General features: G+C 47.3%; 1 protein-coding gene across 1 annotated transcript in view; it reads right to left on the bottom strand.

Moving 5' to 3' along the window:
- The window catches only part of SH3PXD2A (SH3 and PX domains 2A), a 211,095-nt gene that overhangs the window by 164,947 nt on the left and 28,447 nt on the right, over window positions 1-17,701 (bottom strand). The window contains exon 3 of the mRNA XM_010141451.1: window positions 14,541-14,616. Within this exon, the coding sequence (XP_010139753.1) occupies window positions 14,541-14,616 (76 nt within the window). The remainder of the gene's footprint in view (window positions 1-14,540; window positions 14,617-17,701) is intronic.

A 17,701-nucleotide genomic window follows, 5' to 3' on the forward strand; every position in this document is an offset into this window, starting at 1 on the left:
CTAAACCAGACTTTTTCCCACTCTTGTGAGAAACAGCTGGGCACTGCCAGGAGAAGGGTCTGGGTTCCCACCACCTCCTCTCCTTCACGCTGCACTGCACAAGCCACAGATCACCCTGCACAAGCCACAAACTGCCTCAGTCCTTTGATACCAAAATTTGTAATTCCTTTCTTGCACTCGCCACCCTCCTGTCCTCTGAGGATGCAGCAGTGAACTGTCCTCTCTTAGTTACACTACTGCACGCAGAAGCAGCCAAGAAACAGATTTCCCTTTACAAAGAAATCACTTCACCACAGTGTAGTAATTTTATTCCCCAGTAATTAAAAAGCTTCAGCTCCAACTCATGCTTCCAAGCATTTGCTCAGAACAGAGGAAAACTAACAAAAACATTAATAGCCATCACCAGAACCACCCCTGTGAAAGGCCTAATTCCCTATATGCTTTAATTAAAAGTGGATGAATAGCAGCCTCCCAGCCTAGAAATCTTTAAAAGAAATAAAGTCAATCTATAGGCTTATGAAAATAAAACAGGAGGGAAACAAACACAAAAATCCTGCCAGTTTTAGGGCTTACCAGAGGATTATAACATCTGGACTCTCTTTTCAAGGGGAGGTGAACCGGGGAATGGACAGCATGGAGAGGACACAACCATCGTGCACAGGGAGCTGGTGATGGGAGTAGAGGAGCAGAAAGACGTAGAGAGAAGCAACATCCTTGCCCTCATGTTTTTGTCTTGAAGGCTGCCTGGAGGAATGCTTCTATCTGCTGACACCGCAGAACAAAGGATCTGGTTTAATTGCAAAAGAAAAAGAAAGGCGGGCCTGGGGGAGAAAATCCTAACAGATGATGAGTATAGCTGACCTCCAGTGAAACAGAGAACAACTTGGTGAGGAATAATCTAAGCCATAAGAGCAAAGTATTTATCATCACTGTTACAGCAAGAGACCACCCTGCTCCAGAGGACATCTGCAAACAGATGTGAGCATGAAGGCAGAGGTTATTACAGAAGCCTTTAGTGCAGCAGTATTCGTACTATACAGTGCTATGCAATGTTTTACGGATTTACTCCTTTAATGCCAGGGCAATTCCAGTTTGTCTCTCTTTTTTCCCCAATAAAAGAAGTGCAGAGAGTCTGGGGCTTGATTTGGACTCTCTATATCCCACCTGAATCCCCAGATTTTCTGTTTCCTATCTGTAAAGCACCTCTGGCAGTAGGGAAAACCAGGGACAAGTTTGGGGAAGAACTGATGACTAAACATGGGCTTAAATGGTGATTCCCAAGATCACACCCTATAACTGGGGGATAGAGGGAAATTGAAACCAAGCTCCCTAAGTGGGCTCCAGCCCCGCCGCCAGCCCCCCTCACCTGCTCCCACACACCCGGAGTAAGCCAGGGGTGGTGGTGGGTGAGGGACATGATCTCTAGGGCTGCACAGGAGCAGTATTGACACATGCCCAGCATGCACACACAGAATGAACCAAACTTGACTGTTTTTCTACTTGGGCCAGACAAAATTAAAACGTTAAAGTCGCTTTGTCTTAGAAAGAAAGCAAATTTACTTTGCTTAGCTTTATTACATCTTAGCCTTCTTATCAGTTTGATTTCATTCTTAAGTCCTTTTAAACCCTAGTGTCATATAATCTGGCAGCTACAGTGATGGGCTTTATACAGAAAAACATAGTGAAAGGGTTTTCAAAAGCACTCAGGCCTGCTGTGACTGTGCCTGCTGAAGTCAACAGTAAATCCAATGATAACACGAGGAGCAGAGGTCAAGGCTGAGTAGGCTTGATGCTACAGAAATTTATAGGTGGGATTTTCAACCCCTTCAAGAACAATTACTAATAACAAAGTATATTAAAAATAAAGAGCTAAGCTGTGACCCTGAAACTATTTACATATGTGCCTAGCTCGCAGCTGCTAAGTAATTATAGGGGGCCCGATTTCTCTCACTTTCTCTAATGTAAGCCAGGAATAAGGGTTCAGATGCATGTGGAAAACCAGCTACAGCGATTTTGGTGGTATTACTCATGCTCTGCAACACTTTCGAGCACAGGCATGCACACAGCCAGACTCCTCAGAAACGTCAGGATCTTCCTAAACTCACAGCCACACAGACATGTAAATACCCCAAATGTGAGATGGGACATTTCTGTTTGTGACCGGGATGGAAATCTGCAGAAACGGCATTAAAATCCACTCATTTGTAACTGACCATAGCAAAACTTGAATTAGAAAATGAGGGGCAGTTAAGAAAAACTGGGGGGAGAAAACAATGTGTTTTATTAGTTGTGCAGATCTAACACTGTGACATGAATCAACCTAACTTCAAAGGATGAAACATCACCATTACAAAGCACTGGATCAAGTACATCCATTTCCAGGCTATTATGCAAACCCAACTGAAATAATACTATGGGCACAGGATTATTCTAGTTCCTTATTAAACCCAAGAGGAAGAGGGATGTGACTTATTTTCTCATCCTGACAAGTCATCGCAAGACGCTGCTGAATCAGACATGCTTGCAGCTTAAGAGGATGTAAGTAAAAATGTTCAGCTTTTATTACCGTGTTTGAGGATTCATTAACGAGAATGTAAAACTAAACTTCATTTAAATCCCCTCATTGTTCACTATATAAATCCTTAGATTGTGTAGTTACCCTGGAATGGAGAAAGAAAAGAGCTAGAGAAGGTCACCTCCCAGCTACTCGTTTCCAGGCAGTAGCACTCCCAGATTCCTGCACAATACAGCAGTCTTCACTGCAAACGTTTCAGGGGAAATGCTTTACTTGCATAAAGGCTACAACTGTTCCCACTGCACCGAAGCCATAAAACTATTGCAATTGAACCAAAACGTGATAACAGCTTAATGGCATAAAGCAATATTTGGACTAAATTGAACCTGATCATATCACTCTAAAGTTCTTTTCCAAGTTAAAAGGCTTTTATTAATAGTCTTTACTTACACTCAGGAGACTTTGACATATTTTAACTAACCTGCCTTCCTTGTCTTCTTAACCTTGGTCCTTTTCCAAGAAAAAAGATGTCATCTGACCACAGATGGGGTTTGATTTCCAGCAGCAGCATTAACCCACAACACAAATCCCTTGTGTTTATTCACTGAGTGATGGTGCATGTCCTGGGGGAGTGAGCTTAGCCAGTATTTCCTTGATGAAAAGGGTGGAGGGGAACAGGATGGAGGTACCTCTGTTACCACATCAGTCGCTTACATGAAACAAATCTCTGAATTCCACCTAGTCTTCTGGTTTCATAGACACCACCTGGAGAGCAGAATATGCCGAGACCCACCAGTGGATTGGTGTCTTTCTTACTGGGACTCACTGAATCTCTTTACATACATGTCACCCTCTTTGACACAACCATCGCTGACCGCCGTACTGCAGAAACATGGCTTAGACGGTGCAATCCTGGCTACAGACACAGACTAATTGGACCGCAGGCAAAGCACTCTGCAGCCTCCTCTCCACCCGCTGAGTACACACAGGAGGGACTTCAGAGCTGCCTAGTGGTCAGATACTGTGTCAGATGTACACAGCCTCTGCATGGCACTGCACCAGCCACCCCAACCGAGCCGCACTTGTAGACCAGAGAGCGTCAATTCACTCTTTGACAGGGCTGGAAAAACACCTTTTTTGTCTAGGGTGAGGGAAGGAAATTGAAAACCACGTTAAACAATGCCATGATCAAATGAAAATCTTTTCCTCGTCTCTAAGGGTCTTTTTCAGACCTTCATCTGAGGGTCTTTTTCAATCATTTCTAGCAAGTGCCTCCTCTGCACACAACATGGCCCACATCTGCTCCAGTCCTGGCTGGTGGTGGGCATGTGACATGGTGGTGGCATCACACAAGATGCTGCAGTCCCTAGATCCTGGACAACTCCTCTACTTGCAGCAGCACTACTGTAAAATCTTCATGCCTTCATTTCCTCACCGCCTTCCCAAGGAGGCTATCTGAGAAGGAGCAGGGCTATAACTCACTACCTCAGTAGCTTGGCTTTGTTAGAGCAAGACCAAAGAGCAGGAAGAGAGGCCCAGACAGGTGGTTCAGGCAAGCTCTTGGCAGTCCAGCAGCACATCCCTGGCTGCGCGGTGTAGAGAAAGCAGGGGGTTCAAGCAGGGCAGTACTGAACTCCAGCAGAGCAGCTTTTGCTTGTTGCTCCTTCCAGCTGTAGTAGCCCTCTGGTGGCTCTTCCGTCCCATCATCATGTACCAGAGCCACCAGCAAGCAACACCTTCTTCTCCAGCCCCTCAGAGAAGGGGGTGGCTGGCACATTGTGCAAAAGTAAATATTTAGGTAGCCGGGGCCTTCCTTCCCCTGCCATGTATTTTCTCCCTCTTCTTAAAATGTCACAGATCAGCTGTTTTCATAATTGTGCAGGAAATGAGTTCCCTGCTGGCTGCCGCTTAACACCTGTGTGTCCTGTGTCTACTGTGGCTGCACCGCTCATCTCTGCTGCTGGCTCCTGCATCCCCCCCAGATCTTCAGAGGAAGGATTTAGTCAGAAGGGAGATGGGACAGTCGGGGACATGGGCACAGAGCTGCACGACTACGGTAGTCCTTCTCATAGCTGTAGCTTAGAGGAACCCCTATCCCCTGGTCCATGGGTCAGATCACGATCCCAGGAGACCTGACACTCTGTTTATGCCACTTCAGAGCAAACATCCATACCAGACTGACACAGCTTCCTGCCTGCACGCAGCGCCAAGCGCACTCAGGAAACTCAGGCATATTTCAAGCTTGCGACTTTTTCTTTGTTCTTCAGACAAAGCCTCGTTCACTGGAGATGTTGCTAAAAGGATTATTATCTATAGGACACTTTTCTTCCCAGGAGGAAATCTGCTAAACACACAATTCTGCATTTACTCTGTTTTGTAGGAGCCAGGACTAGGACAGCAGTATTTTCCCTTCTGCTCTCTACATCTAATGATTTAGACCAGTGGCGGCGACACTGTCCAGTGGGAATAGACACAAATGCGTTTACCCTGTACTCTGGTTTGATGGTTTTACTGCTTGCCTGAGAGGGTACCAAGCTATCCTGCATCTGGTAAGAAGAGCTGGAAGAATATGGCAAGAATCACATCTAGCAGTGCACTCTGTGAAGAGTGACGTCTGCCCACCAGCCCAAACACCTCCAGTAAAACCCCGTCAATGACCAAAATAAACTGCAAATGTTTTGCTTATTTCAGGCCAGCCCTGCACTGCTCAGAGCCCTGAGATGAGAAGGAACCTGCAAGTCTGAACTTGCTGATGCTTAGGATGTAAAAGCAGGAGGAATGTAATTTTCTGCTTTTTATTTAGAGGTGGCAAAACCCTGATAGAAAATGACATGGTGAAAGTGCTTAAGTTCAAACCCAAGGAAATTTGAGAGCAAACATTAATTACCTCCATCCTGAGTACAAGCCTGGGGCCTGTATTAGCACCTCTCTGAATGGGAGAAGCTCAAGAGGATTGAATTTCCCTCTTCTAGGACTTAAGTTCTTTTCCTCATCTACCTAACCTCTGCTTCCTCTTTCTAATTCCCACATTATTTCCCTCTCCTCACCTCAGCTTTCATATTAAAAGGACTACAACTCTAAAAAGAAAAAATATCACAAGGAGGCAGACACTGCCATGGGTTATTTCATTATAGTGGAAATAGATCCAGTTTGGCAAATCCCTGTCCGCAGTATCCCCTCACTCTACTCCTAAAGATCCTCTTATGAGTAAGGACAAATGTGTTCATGGGAGCCTAAAAAACAGCTGCATTGCGGAGCAGGGAGGACTGCAAACACACCACACTTAGGAACATGAGCACCCAAAGAGCTTAATACACAGAGAAAATAAAGGAGGAGAAATCACTTGCAGTCAAGCAGCAAATTCCCAGGCTCATTGTTTCCAATCTGCAGGAACAAAATAATCACAACCTATTTGGGGCACGTGAGTATATAAATAAATCAGCTGCCCCAGCCAAAAGGCAAAGTGGGCTGAAAACAGCTTGAAACAAATGTCTAGACTATTATTTAGCTGTGAATCTCGGATGGGCTCTGCTCTCCTCTATTGCCCAGGCAGCTTAAATCTGAATACAAGACACAAGATCAGGCAAAGAAGTAACATCCAGCGAGAGTATCTAGAGCCTGTGAGGCTGCAAAGCCGCCATCCGCATCCATGGCAAGTTGACTCCTGTTAAAAAGCACTTTCATTACATGGTCCATTTGTTGGTGGATTTTGGGAGAAAGTCATATTTCAACCCAGAGATGAAGACAAGCAAACCCTTATATAAAGCTACCCTCTCCCCAGCCTGTGGGTTGAATGCAGAATGCTCTCAGACTTGCTACATACCACCCACTTTAGATTACAGGCTTGCAGAGTTATTTTTAAAAAGTAATTATAGTAGTAGAGGGCACACTCATCTGGAACGGCTGCCCGAGGAAACGACGAGCCCAATGCAGCTCAAACTGCTTTTCAAGTCTATAATCGTGTTTATTTATTGCCTTTAAAAACAAGAATCAAATTCTAACTAATTTCTGAGTAAAAAATGCCTACTGTATTTCCTTAAGGAGTCCAAGCAGCTACACTGCACTGAAAACCTGCCCTGGCCTTTTCAGTCCAGCATCCAGCATGGGTGGGTAGGGGGAGAGAGAGGGAGGGGGGAAAAGGGAATTCCATTAGCTCTGGCTTCAAGCAGACCCAAACCCCTTTCCATTCTGTTTTCCCTTGAAACTGTGGCTTGATCCATTACAAAACTCCCATCAGGAGACTCAAACAGTCTAATAAGAGGCACACCATGTTCTCCACATGCTGGTTTCTGCCCAGAGGTGGTTTCTGGTTGAGCAAAATACCAGCTCTTAACCTATGTGAGAGAAGCAGGGCCAAGCCCCAGGAAAGTCTTCTGTAGGTTTTTCCTATTCTAGCCCCATGTTTCGGCTTCTGGCCTGTGGATTTTGGATCTGTATGCTGAGAAAGGACTCAGAAGAGACTGAACAAAAGGGAAGAGGACCAGGTACTCGCGCAGATGGCAGCATCGTTATCTTTTTTTCCCTTTTTCTTCAGGCCTTTGGCTCACGCTCTTTTAATGCCCAAAGACCTCCAGAAGGCCTGACAATGCCTGTGAAACACTCAGCTTGCAAAGCTGAAAGCCCCCCTGCGCTCCATGACATGGGGCTCGTTACAGCCTGTTCCTCGGCAGGCAGCTCTGAAAGCCCGTTGCTGGCAGCCGCCTTTTCTGCAGTGTCTTCAATAGGAAGCAGCCTAGGGGCATCCTATGACCTCACACTTGACAACTTCATCTTTCAAACAGAGAAGACTTAAACCCTAAAAATATCTCCACAGAGCCTGAAGAAAATAATACGCCTGCCTGCCCCCCTCAAAATCATCAATCCTCCTGCCGCCCAGCCGAGGAACAGCCGCTTCCTCCCGGCAGCCTTTGCTTTCCCTTCAAGCCTGGAGCTGACAGGAAATCCATTCTCCTCTTGTGAGAGACAGGAGATGGATTTTCCGCAATAGTTCTCCCAGCAAGGCAGAAAATAGAGGTTTCTATTGTTTCTTTCTTTCTCAAACAATAGGAGCTGCTGCAGAGCAGCTCACCAGAAGATCGGCATCATCCAAGTCCTAAATAAGCTGGAGTGGAAACAAGCCAGGGACCTGTTAGCCGTCTTGCTAACACACCACCCTGGCTCAGATACGCGTTCATTTTAAACCTGGAGGCACTCTCCTCTTTCAAAGAACAGGCAGGAAAACTGAAAATATGTACATTAAAAAGAAATCTTACTACATTATGGAGTCCCCCCCAAAAAGCTCACCACAGCTCTTCAAGCCCCCAGCATTCCATGCCACAGTGCTGTGGGTCACCTCCCCACTCCCCAGCAGCCCCTCTGAGGTGCAGGCACAGGACTGTGACACTGATTTACTGCAGGTGGGTGGAAGGGGATGGGGGGTAGAGCCCCTCTTTCTCCATCTGAGAAAGTTTGCTGCCTCATATTCACGAAAGCACAGCAGCGTGTTTCGTTTATTTGTGTTACAGAAAAGGCTCAGCACACCAGACATCTGAGATTCTGCTCTCTGTGTGTGTGCCCCTATCTCACCTCCAAGACTACCCCTGCACGTTAACGGACACTGTTTGGAACTTAATTCACATTTAATCTAAAAAGTAAGACACGTCTGGGTCTAAGATAAAGATCTGATCTCCCCCACCCCCCTTTCTTTTTTAACCTTTAAGTCACTTTTTAACTGGCTCTGAACTGCTGCAACATTGTTCCTTTCTGTGTAGGTCAGGAATTCAAAATGACACCAAAGAAAAGTTAAAATCACTTACTAACACTTTATTGCCCTGGCTCAGACCACTGCTGGAGAGGATAATAAAAAATAGAAAACAAGTCTGAAATTAAATATATTTTTGCACATAAAATCCAGCTAAGAATTAGGACAGGGAATGCACTTCCTTTTAAATGCGCAGCTGGCAACCACCTCTCTGAAGAAGTAAATAGCCTACAATACAAACACCTCTGAGATTTCTAAAGGTCCTCCTCTGCCAGTGTGTTCCTCACAGTCCCCGTGCTCCCTGCCTCCTGAGGTGGAGAGAATAAAAGTTGAAAATGCCTGGCATGAACGGACCACTTCTGAAATGGAGCACCTTTGACAAAACTACACATGGCCACATCATGATTTTGCTGATCCTGGTCTCGATTAACACAGGTGGAACATGATCTGCAGGGTCTGAAGGTCACCGCAGTACTGGCTGTGAGGATGAGCATAACCGCCCAAGATCTCTGAACAAAATGCTGCTTCTCCTCCAGCCCAGAACAAAAGAAAAGGAGCAAAGCTGAATATACACAACTGAGAGGAAAAAAAAAAAAAACCAACTGCTATCATCACCTTGGATGAAATCCTGCTGTTACAAACCTGCCTCGAACCTCAGCTTCCTCTTCCCCAAAGACAACACTGGAAAGGGGAGGGGAAAAAACCCAAAACGCAACACACCAAATCGAAACCGAAAAGAAGATATATCCACCTGGGATGCAGTTCATCAGCAGATCTCCTTCCCCACTGCAGCCCAGGAGCAGCAGCAACTGAGTCGAGGAAGGTCCCAGCTGGCATTGGCAAGAGGTTATTCCCCATCCTCCTGCATTGTGCAAAATGGGGAGGGAGGGAGGGAGGCTCCCGCCCGCCGCCAGCGCTCCCCGCCTGCCGGCGCACCCCGCCAGCCCCAGGTATCTGGGCGGTGCTGGGGTGGCCTCCCGCGCCCTCTGCAACCGCACCTCTCCCTTCCCGCAGCCCTCCTGACTCACACATGGGACTAGGCTCAGCTAGGGCTTACACCCCCTGCTCCCACTTTGCTGGGGGAACAACCCCCAGCAAACTGCAGGCCAGGGGAGCATGAGAGGCTGGGGCTCCTCTGGGGAGCTGGGAACCTTGCCCAGAGATTAATTAGGCAGGCAAATTGCTCCCAGCTTGGAGCAGCTCATCCCGCTCCCCACCTGCCATCACTGGCACAAACCACGCCCCACAGCCTGGGAGGAAAAAAAGGGGCCAAACCTGCAACTACCTGCAGGGATCTTCCTGCCACCCTCTGTTTGCTGCCTGTCCTTAAAATGCCTCAGCAGGTGCTCTGACTGTTCCCGCTGACTCAAGGACGAGGAAACAGAAAGCCTCAGAGACCCCTTTGAGATGGTGCCGGGGCATTTCTCTTCTTGTGAGGGAAAAGCAGGTCATCAGGGCACAGCAGGGCCCGACAAGGACTGGTGGCATCTTGTCCACCACCCTGGCATCCCTCCCAGTGCCCTACAGCACCACCACCAAGCTCTGCTACCAGCACACACCCCAAAAAGGATGGTTTTCTCTTTCCTTGCCCTGATCAAGGGAGGAAGAAAATCTGAGTGGGAAGGAAAGGAAGAGAGAAGGTGCCAATCTGGCAGAGGCTCCCAAGTGCGGGAGGCAGGGACTGGAGCCAGGCCAGGGTGTTGATCCTGGAGCTGCCCAACCTAGCTGGTAGGGCAGCCTGCACTGACCCTCCTGGTCCCCTGGGATAGGATTCAGCTTCCCAAAGCGGAAGAAAAAAAATCAGACAAAGCAGTCTCCTGGAGCAGGATGTCTCCCTCTCCAGGCAGCAGGGAAGCTGCAGAGCAGGCACCCCGCGAGGATTTTCCCTTCCAGCACAGCCCCTGCAAAAACTTTCTGTTTTTACAGCCGGGCTCAAAACTGGTTTCAAGTCCAGGCAGTGACCAAGCTGGAATCTGGGCAGAAAGTGCAAGGGGCTGCCATTGTCAGTGCCCGGACCTGCATGCTACAGAAAGCCCAAGCCTCTCTTCACAGCAGGGTTCTGCACCCAGTAGTCAGCATGATGGGATGCTTTCATGCTGTGGAGTGCCTTTTCCCCAAGGCCATGCTTTGGAAAACATGGTGGAGCAAGAAGAACTGACATCCCTCCAACTTGCGCTTTGTCTCCAGATGGCTCTTCCACTTACTGCCAAGAGAAACAAAAAAACCATGCAAGCCCCTAGAGTCTTGGGTCAACCACTGCAAAACTGTTAATCCTAGAGTTGCAATACCCTGTCTCTGCCATTTGTATTTGCCACTGTATTCTCCAGAAGCTCGGCAGACCAGTCTTCTCCTTCCAGATGAAGTTCCTTCAATAATTACTTCAAGATCCCTGAAAGAGGGGGCCCAAATCTACCACCTCTTCTCTGCTGATGTGGATACGAAAGTATCTGAAAGGGAGAGAGCAAAGCTTGGAGACTGATCTTCAGACATGCAGCAGGAGAGATGATGCAGAAACCAGAGCACTGCAAACAGGCTCCACCAACAGCCACGCTGGTACAGCCAAACAGTGCTTTTCATCTGTGTCTCCTTACAGTGACAAACCATCTTTGGTCTAGAAAAGGATGCTGTAGCAAGTTTACTCAACTCTTCCACAGTCTCTCTTCATCCTCCCAAACAACAATTTCATACCACCAACTACAAAAACATTCTCTGTCAACCACACAATGAGGGTTTCTTATGTGTTTTTCTTCTGCCTCACCTCCCCTGACGCAGACTTTTCCAACCATAAAACAAGAAAACAGAGAAAAGAAAGGGAAGACTCATGCGAAGAAGATAAAATGGGGAAAGGGAAGAAAAAACATTAGTTTCGCCCTCTTGGTAAGGTAAAAAAAAACAACAAACCAAACCAACCCTTACAGAAAAAATTAACCATAGGAGAACGACTCTCAGAAAGTAAAACAAAACTACAAAATTATCCACAGGACATCTTTTACAGGACTACCTGACATCACTTATTATTTCCTTGCTTCTCTTCATGCCATCAAAAGTTGTAAAGTCCTTGCTTGTGTAAGAGGGAAGTGGGGGAAAAATACATACGAAGAAATAAATTGATAAAAATAAGATAAAGGTGTCTAGATGAAAGAAAAGCTGCACTTTCCGCTTTTGAACCCAGTATGGACAAGGCTCTGAATTCTTTACACTCCTTGGTTTTTTACAGGTAAAAAATCTTCCAAGCACAGTCAAATACTAAAGCTTGATTACCTTAAAAGGGAAGCATTAATTTGCAGCCAAATAATCACCCCACACCAGCAGTGGCGAGTGCAGAAGGGACTGTCATCTGTGCATAAAGAAAGAAATCACAGCCAACACAGGTAACAGGTCAGCAAAGCAGGAGCCATCCGCACCCAGGTGGGGATGAAACCTGCAGCAAAACATTTTCTAGTACCCAGGGAATGTGCAATCTGTGCAGACAGTGGGAAGGAGAGAGTTGTACATCTGGGAGCTGAACAAGGCAGTGGGACACCTTTCACTTTCCTCATAAATCAGGATCCTGCACCATCATCCCTGCTTTATGCAGGTTAACCTGAGACATAGGACAACTGTGCCCCAGCAACAGGATCTGGACTGTCCAGCCTCTTGCTTCAGATGTGTAGGTGACTGGTGCTCCTGATCCCTCTGGGGTGAGCACACAATAGCCCTTTCCCAGTGTGAAGGAGATGCAGGAGCTTGCTTTCACCCAAGACAACCCTCCACATGCCCTGTCTGCCACATGCAGATGATCATGGATAGACCCTGAGGATGTCCCAAAGGCCATTGGTCTCTTGGTTTAGACATCTTCTCCCTCTCCACACTAGAAACAGACCTAGCATCCTGGATCCCCTTGCAACTGCTAAACAGTTACAGTGTAGAAAGGGAGAGATTACACTTCTCCTTTGGGATCCACAATAGGCCTCCAGCAGGACTAGGTGGCCTTTTAGCCTGATCTGCTATAGCTATCCCTCAGTTCTTCCTTTCCAGCCCACTGCTGCAGCAGGAGATTGAGGTTTCACCACTCTACAGGTGACCTGTCAGTCAGTCCCGTACACACCCTCAGCCACGGCAAAGTGACCTGCAAAGGTGGCTCCTCAATTCCCAGGTTCCAATCATGACTTTAATTCAGAAGAGCACCAAGGCACTGCTGACAAGTGGGAGTCACAGGCTGGCATACCTTGGCTTCCTAAACCAGACCTGATGGGGGAAGTCACCCAAGCCTACAAGTGGCACAGGCCTGGGCACTCAGAACCCAGCATGTAGAGTCAATCCACCTTGAGTGAATCAGGCCCCTAATAAGCAAGCAAGATCATAACATCTTCATAGAAGTAGGATTTAAGTACAAACATCTGCCCTGCTGTTTTTTAATTAAGACAGTTTATAGCGAGGTATTTGTTTCAGTAATCTATGGCTCCAGCTGCAGAAATGCCATGCGTATTCCAATTATGGCAGCTAGTTTATTTAACAGAGTTTGACATTGTTTGACATTTAGCTGAGTCACCTTGTTCCCGGGTAAAGTAACAAGGGCTTTTCAGCAGTTCAACAAGAGGCAGAGATTCGATATCAAAAGTAGAACATATATCACAGAAATTTTAAATTAAATACAGCTGAGGTCTATTCTGTTCTGGCAGCTTCTCTCCTTGGGACACTAAGTCATCCCACATGTTTTCCAGATAGAACTCTTCCCCTCAAGGACATACAGCAGTACCATCTTCCTCATGTTCCTGGAGGGTGGGAAGGGTAGGAAGTGTTGCAACAGGCATATGGGACGTATCTCATCTTCTGCAAATATCACCCACCCATGTATCAGGACATCCATCACCAGGAACCACACGCAGGCTGTGTGTCAGTCACCTGCATTCAGCTCACATTTTTCTAGGACAAAGTAAAAGAAATGGGCCACTGACTGGCAATACAGGAGGAACAACTGTTACCTGCAGACGGATTTTTCTACAGTGCCATTTGCACTCCCGCACAGTGCTTTTCAAGGATCTTAAAACGCCTTCCAGCAAGAAAGGCAGGCCAGCAGTATCCATTCTCATCACACAGAGGTTTCACAAAGTGACTTGTGTGAGAGTTTGTTGGTGGCACAGCTGGAAAGAGCACCCATAGCTAGACTCCTCTCCTCATCCCAGGTTGGAAACAGAGGGCAACACCACCTCTCCCAGGCTACAGAGGGTCTGGACACAGCACAGAGCACTGCAGAAAGCAAACTCCAACCCCGGGGCTGCCTTCCAGAAGGTCTGTAGAAGCTGCCAGGCTGCTGTGCTGCCTTGCTGTGGCTCCAATGCTTGCATCACGTATTTGTGCTGCTGGTTTTCAAGTCCCTGCTAGCCCTGGAGCTGCGCTCACCATGCATCTGGAGCAGCTGCTCTGCCTGCAAACAGCATTGGGACCGCAGCACATTCCTGGACAGCACTAAGCTATCCCATCCCAACTTCTCATTACAGACCTTTGGGGAAGAGCTGGGATCTCCTTTTTATAGATAAAGACAGAATGGACCTTTTAACAGGCTGAAAATACTCCATTTATTCTGGCAAGCAGTGCAGCAAGCCAAACTTTAAACCAACAACCAGAATTGTGCAGTCAGACAATAGGGAGCTGGTCCGAGCGTGCATTTCCAAGAGCATGTTGTGGTCTGGCTCATCTCCCCCATGCCATCCCTGCAATCGCTGCTGGAAAAGCTGTGTGGAAGCATGTTCCATCACCCTGAGAACAGAATACCCATCCCGTGCAGGCCCCTTCTGAAAGCTGTCAGAGGGACAGTGGCTCAGGCCAAAGAGATACCTTTTCAGCCCACGTTGCAGAAATACCTGTGCATTTAAACTTTTTTCAGTTTCCTTTATATTCCAGTGGCAACTCTAATTATTCATTCCTTATTGTACAGTAACAGTGTCTGCAGAGCCATAGCATCCAGAAACAAAGACAACAGTGTCTGTGGTCTCCCGTAGCCTCATTATTGGCAGCCCAAGCTCAGGCTGTCTGGTTGCACCCCACAGCACAGTCCCCAGAGAGCCATCAAATGCCATCAACCCAACCTGAACAGCTAATGCAAGATCCCCTGGGAGCCCTAAACACCATGACAGTTTTTTTAGGAGGAGGTGGAGGTCTGATATCACAAGGCTGCACGTACAAGCCTCCAGGGAAAAGGCATTTCAAAGAGTGGTCAGAAAAAGTACTAGGGACAGTGGTTGAGGAACTGTAGTCCCCAACTGCTCTCACCCATCTTATTTAGGGTTTTCCCCACAGCATTACCTGGTAGAAAAGGGATGATTCTTTGCTTGGGGTCTTTCTGGCCTCCTTCAATAGGGAACTTGTCCAGAAGCTGCATCTGCGAAAGAAACAGAACAAATATCTTAGGGGGACAACATGGACTGGTCTTGTAGGGACCAGTGGCTCTCTTGGTCTGTGTGTGGTTTAAAGGAGGATTAGCAAAGCAAAGCAACTGCAGGAATTTCTCTGCCTCATTACAGGGGAGTCTGTACATGAACAGGTACAATACAGCTCACTCCAAGAAAGAGAGGGCAAGTTTCCGGCAGCACAGAGGAGCTGGGACAGGGCCCAGGCAGATGTCTGAGCCTGGCCTTGCCGCCGTTTTAAAATTAGGCTCTCATTCTTCATTACAAAATACACGCCTTGTCTCTAATGCACAGCCTGCCCATGTTGATGGTGACATAGCTTCTACCTGTCTGTGTGACAGACCACCCGCCTGGCTAAAAATGCTGTTTGGGCAACCAGATTAAAGAGTACTTAATAAACATCCCCTTCCCCTTCTTGCTGGCAAGGCACTGCCCTGGTCCAGTAAGAGCACTCTTGCTTTCCCAGGAAGAGAGAGAGAGATGGGGTTTGGGGGAATATCTTCCACTGCAGTCCCTACATGGAGGACAGCAGCAGATAAAGGGCAGCAGGCAGGAGGGCCTTGAAGAGCAGAGCATCCCAGAGAACACAACCATCATGAACAGCCAGAAGGCACAGCTCAAGGTGGGTACGCTCTCGGGCTGCGACAAGCACCCTTTAGCACATGGTTATGGACTACCTAAGCCACAGTTTCACCCACCTTCATCTAAGATCTTGCCCCACCAGATCCTAAACCCTGCCGACCACAACCACCTGTTTCTGACATATCCCTAAGGGCCAACAGGCTTGGGATCATGTCGTATCGCAGAGCTGCAACCAGCCTTCAAGCTGAGGAGCTCAAAGGGGTAGTGATGACTACAGCCAGCTTGCATGATGGAGCAGACTGATGACTACCACTGACTTTCTAAGGAATCAAGCCTAGGGAAGCAGTATGCTGACCTGATGCTCCTAAATAACCACTACAATTTCTCTTTAGGTGATGAACCTGAATGGGCCACTGCCACTGAGGCTGAACGCCGGCCAAAAAGCTAGACGTAACCTCAGCCAGAAAGGAAGAAACAGCTGGCTCAGTGGCACCTTCATGAATCTGCCCAAGAGAGACCATCCCCAGCCCTGAAAAATGCCAGAGCTTTTCATGCCTCCCATTCACTGTCTGCATTCTTTTGATGTCATTCAGCCCATGGTGCTACCAAGATAAATATCCCCCCCAAAAATGAATACCCAAATCTTCATATTCTATTTAATCTTCACCCACATTTCAGATGTACAATGAGACACTCTGTGTCCCGGTCTCTCCCAGGCTAGAAGAACACATAAGCTCCTGGCAGCCTGGTGACTCATTTTCAACAGAGCAGGAGAGAAGTCTTACAACCTGCAGCCCACAGGCCCTGCGGCCTCTAAGGAAAGTATGGAAGGAAAGCAAGTGGTCCTGTTATTTGACCTTGCAGAACCCCCTTCTCTGCACATGAACCGGATCTACAGCGCTGTACAAATACCTGAAGTAGCAGCAAAAGCTGCATGGGCAGGGCTCGTCAATAAGCATTTGATCTCGTCAATGCTATGTGTCCAACAGTGAGGGTGTGAGTTAACAGCAGTTTTGCTAGCTCAACAGATTTTCTTCAAAAAATATTATTTTGCCAACACAGGGAAAAAAGCAGCCAGAAAGTTTTTTTTTTTAAACTGTTTTTGTTTTAGGCACACTGAATCCTTCTCCTCTTCCACCGCAAACAACATCTCTAGCATTTTCACCACATGGTACAGCAAACCAAAGATCAAGAGGAAACTCAGGAGCAGGAGGAACATCTGTGCAGGAGAAAAAGTTAAAAGATCCCACATGTTTCCCCATCAGGGAGTCAGGGAGTCAGCCTAGTAAATAAATAGACCATAGATTTGCGGATTGTTAGCTAACTCGCTTTTCTGCCCACAGAGACATGGTTTTTATTGAAAATGGGAAATTTTGTTTTCTTGTAGGTAGAGCTCCAGGTGCCTGAGGTCAGGCATGGGCAGGAGTTTTGTTCAAAGAGAAAAAAAAGGGGGGTGGGGGAGGAAGGGAATCCCCACTGATTCACTTGAAGTTTCACTGTTGCTACACTTTAGGCCAGGAAAGCAATTCTCACTCTACTCCACCGTGAATGATTCAAGCTGGAACCGATACAGACAAATTCCCATGGTTATTCTTGGAGTTAGATTAGCTTGGCTAATACAAGCCTTTTTAACCACATCAAGAGAGTCACAACATGTATAACTTAGCACTATTTATCTAAAGGGTGGATATCAGCAAAACAGATACAATAAACTGCAGCTGGAAGAGTTTGGCTAAAATTTCCTGGGCTATACTTTCCACCCCAGCCCTTGCTTCTGCTGGGAGGGCCTGGGATGGCAGGTAGCCGAGGGAAGACAGAGGTGTACAGAAGGCCACCGATGCAGTTTAGGGGAACATAACCATCCCAGTGCAAAGTGCCTGGGAAGCACAGAAGATTTGTCGTCTTACTCATCCATATACCCAATGGGCAACGTGTACACATTCATGCAAAACTGAGAGAGAAGTTGCTGCTCCTCTAGAAGGCCATACAAGGCTGGTCATCCACAGAGGAGCGTGACAGTCACTCTCCAAACCCCTGACTTTAGATGACACTTGTTGCTGACTTACACATCAGCCCCTGGACCAACAAGTTTGGTCTGGCACTTGTGCTGCCCCGGCAAGAGAGACAGGCTGGTGCTGGGCAGCTGTGCAGGGGGTTCAGGAGGAAACTACTGGCTGAGTCCAAGGCACGAAATGGGAAACCAAAGAGACATAAAACCAAATCTGAGCAAGAAAATAACTGTAACCCAGAAACTGTGCTGCTGCCACTATGCCCAGCTGCTCCCATTAACGCTTTAAAAAGCACTCCCAGCATGGCAATGTCTGTACGGATGAGTAATAATGGCACAGAGAACCTGCAACACAGACTGGAAGGCAATGACTGCCCTTCAGCTCTGCAGCACGGGAAACCCTTCAAAATGTTAAAACCAAAGAGCGAGCAGCAGAAGCACTGAGCCTTCCTCAGCACTTCCCTACA

This window comes from Buceros rhinoceros, unplaced genomic scaffold (assembly GCF_000710305.1).
Source record: "Buceros rhinoceros silvestris isolate BGI_N320 unplaced genomic scaffold, ASM71030v1 scaffold4858, whole genome shotgun sequence".
Classification (NCBI taxonomy): Eukaryota; Metazoa; Chordata; class Aves; order Bucerotiformes; family Bucerotidae; genus Buceros; species Buceros rhinoceros.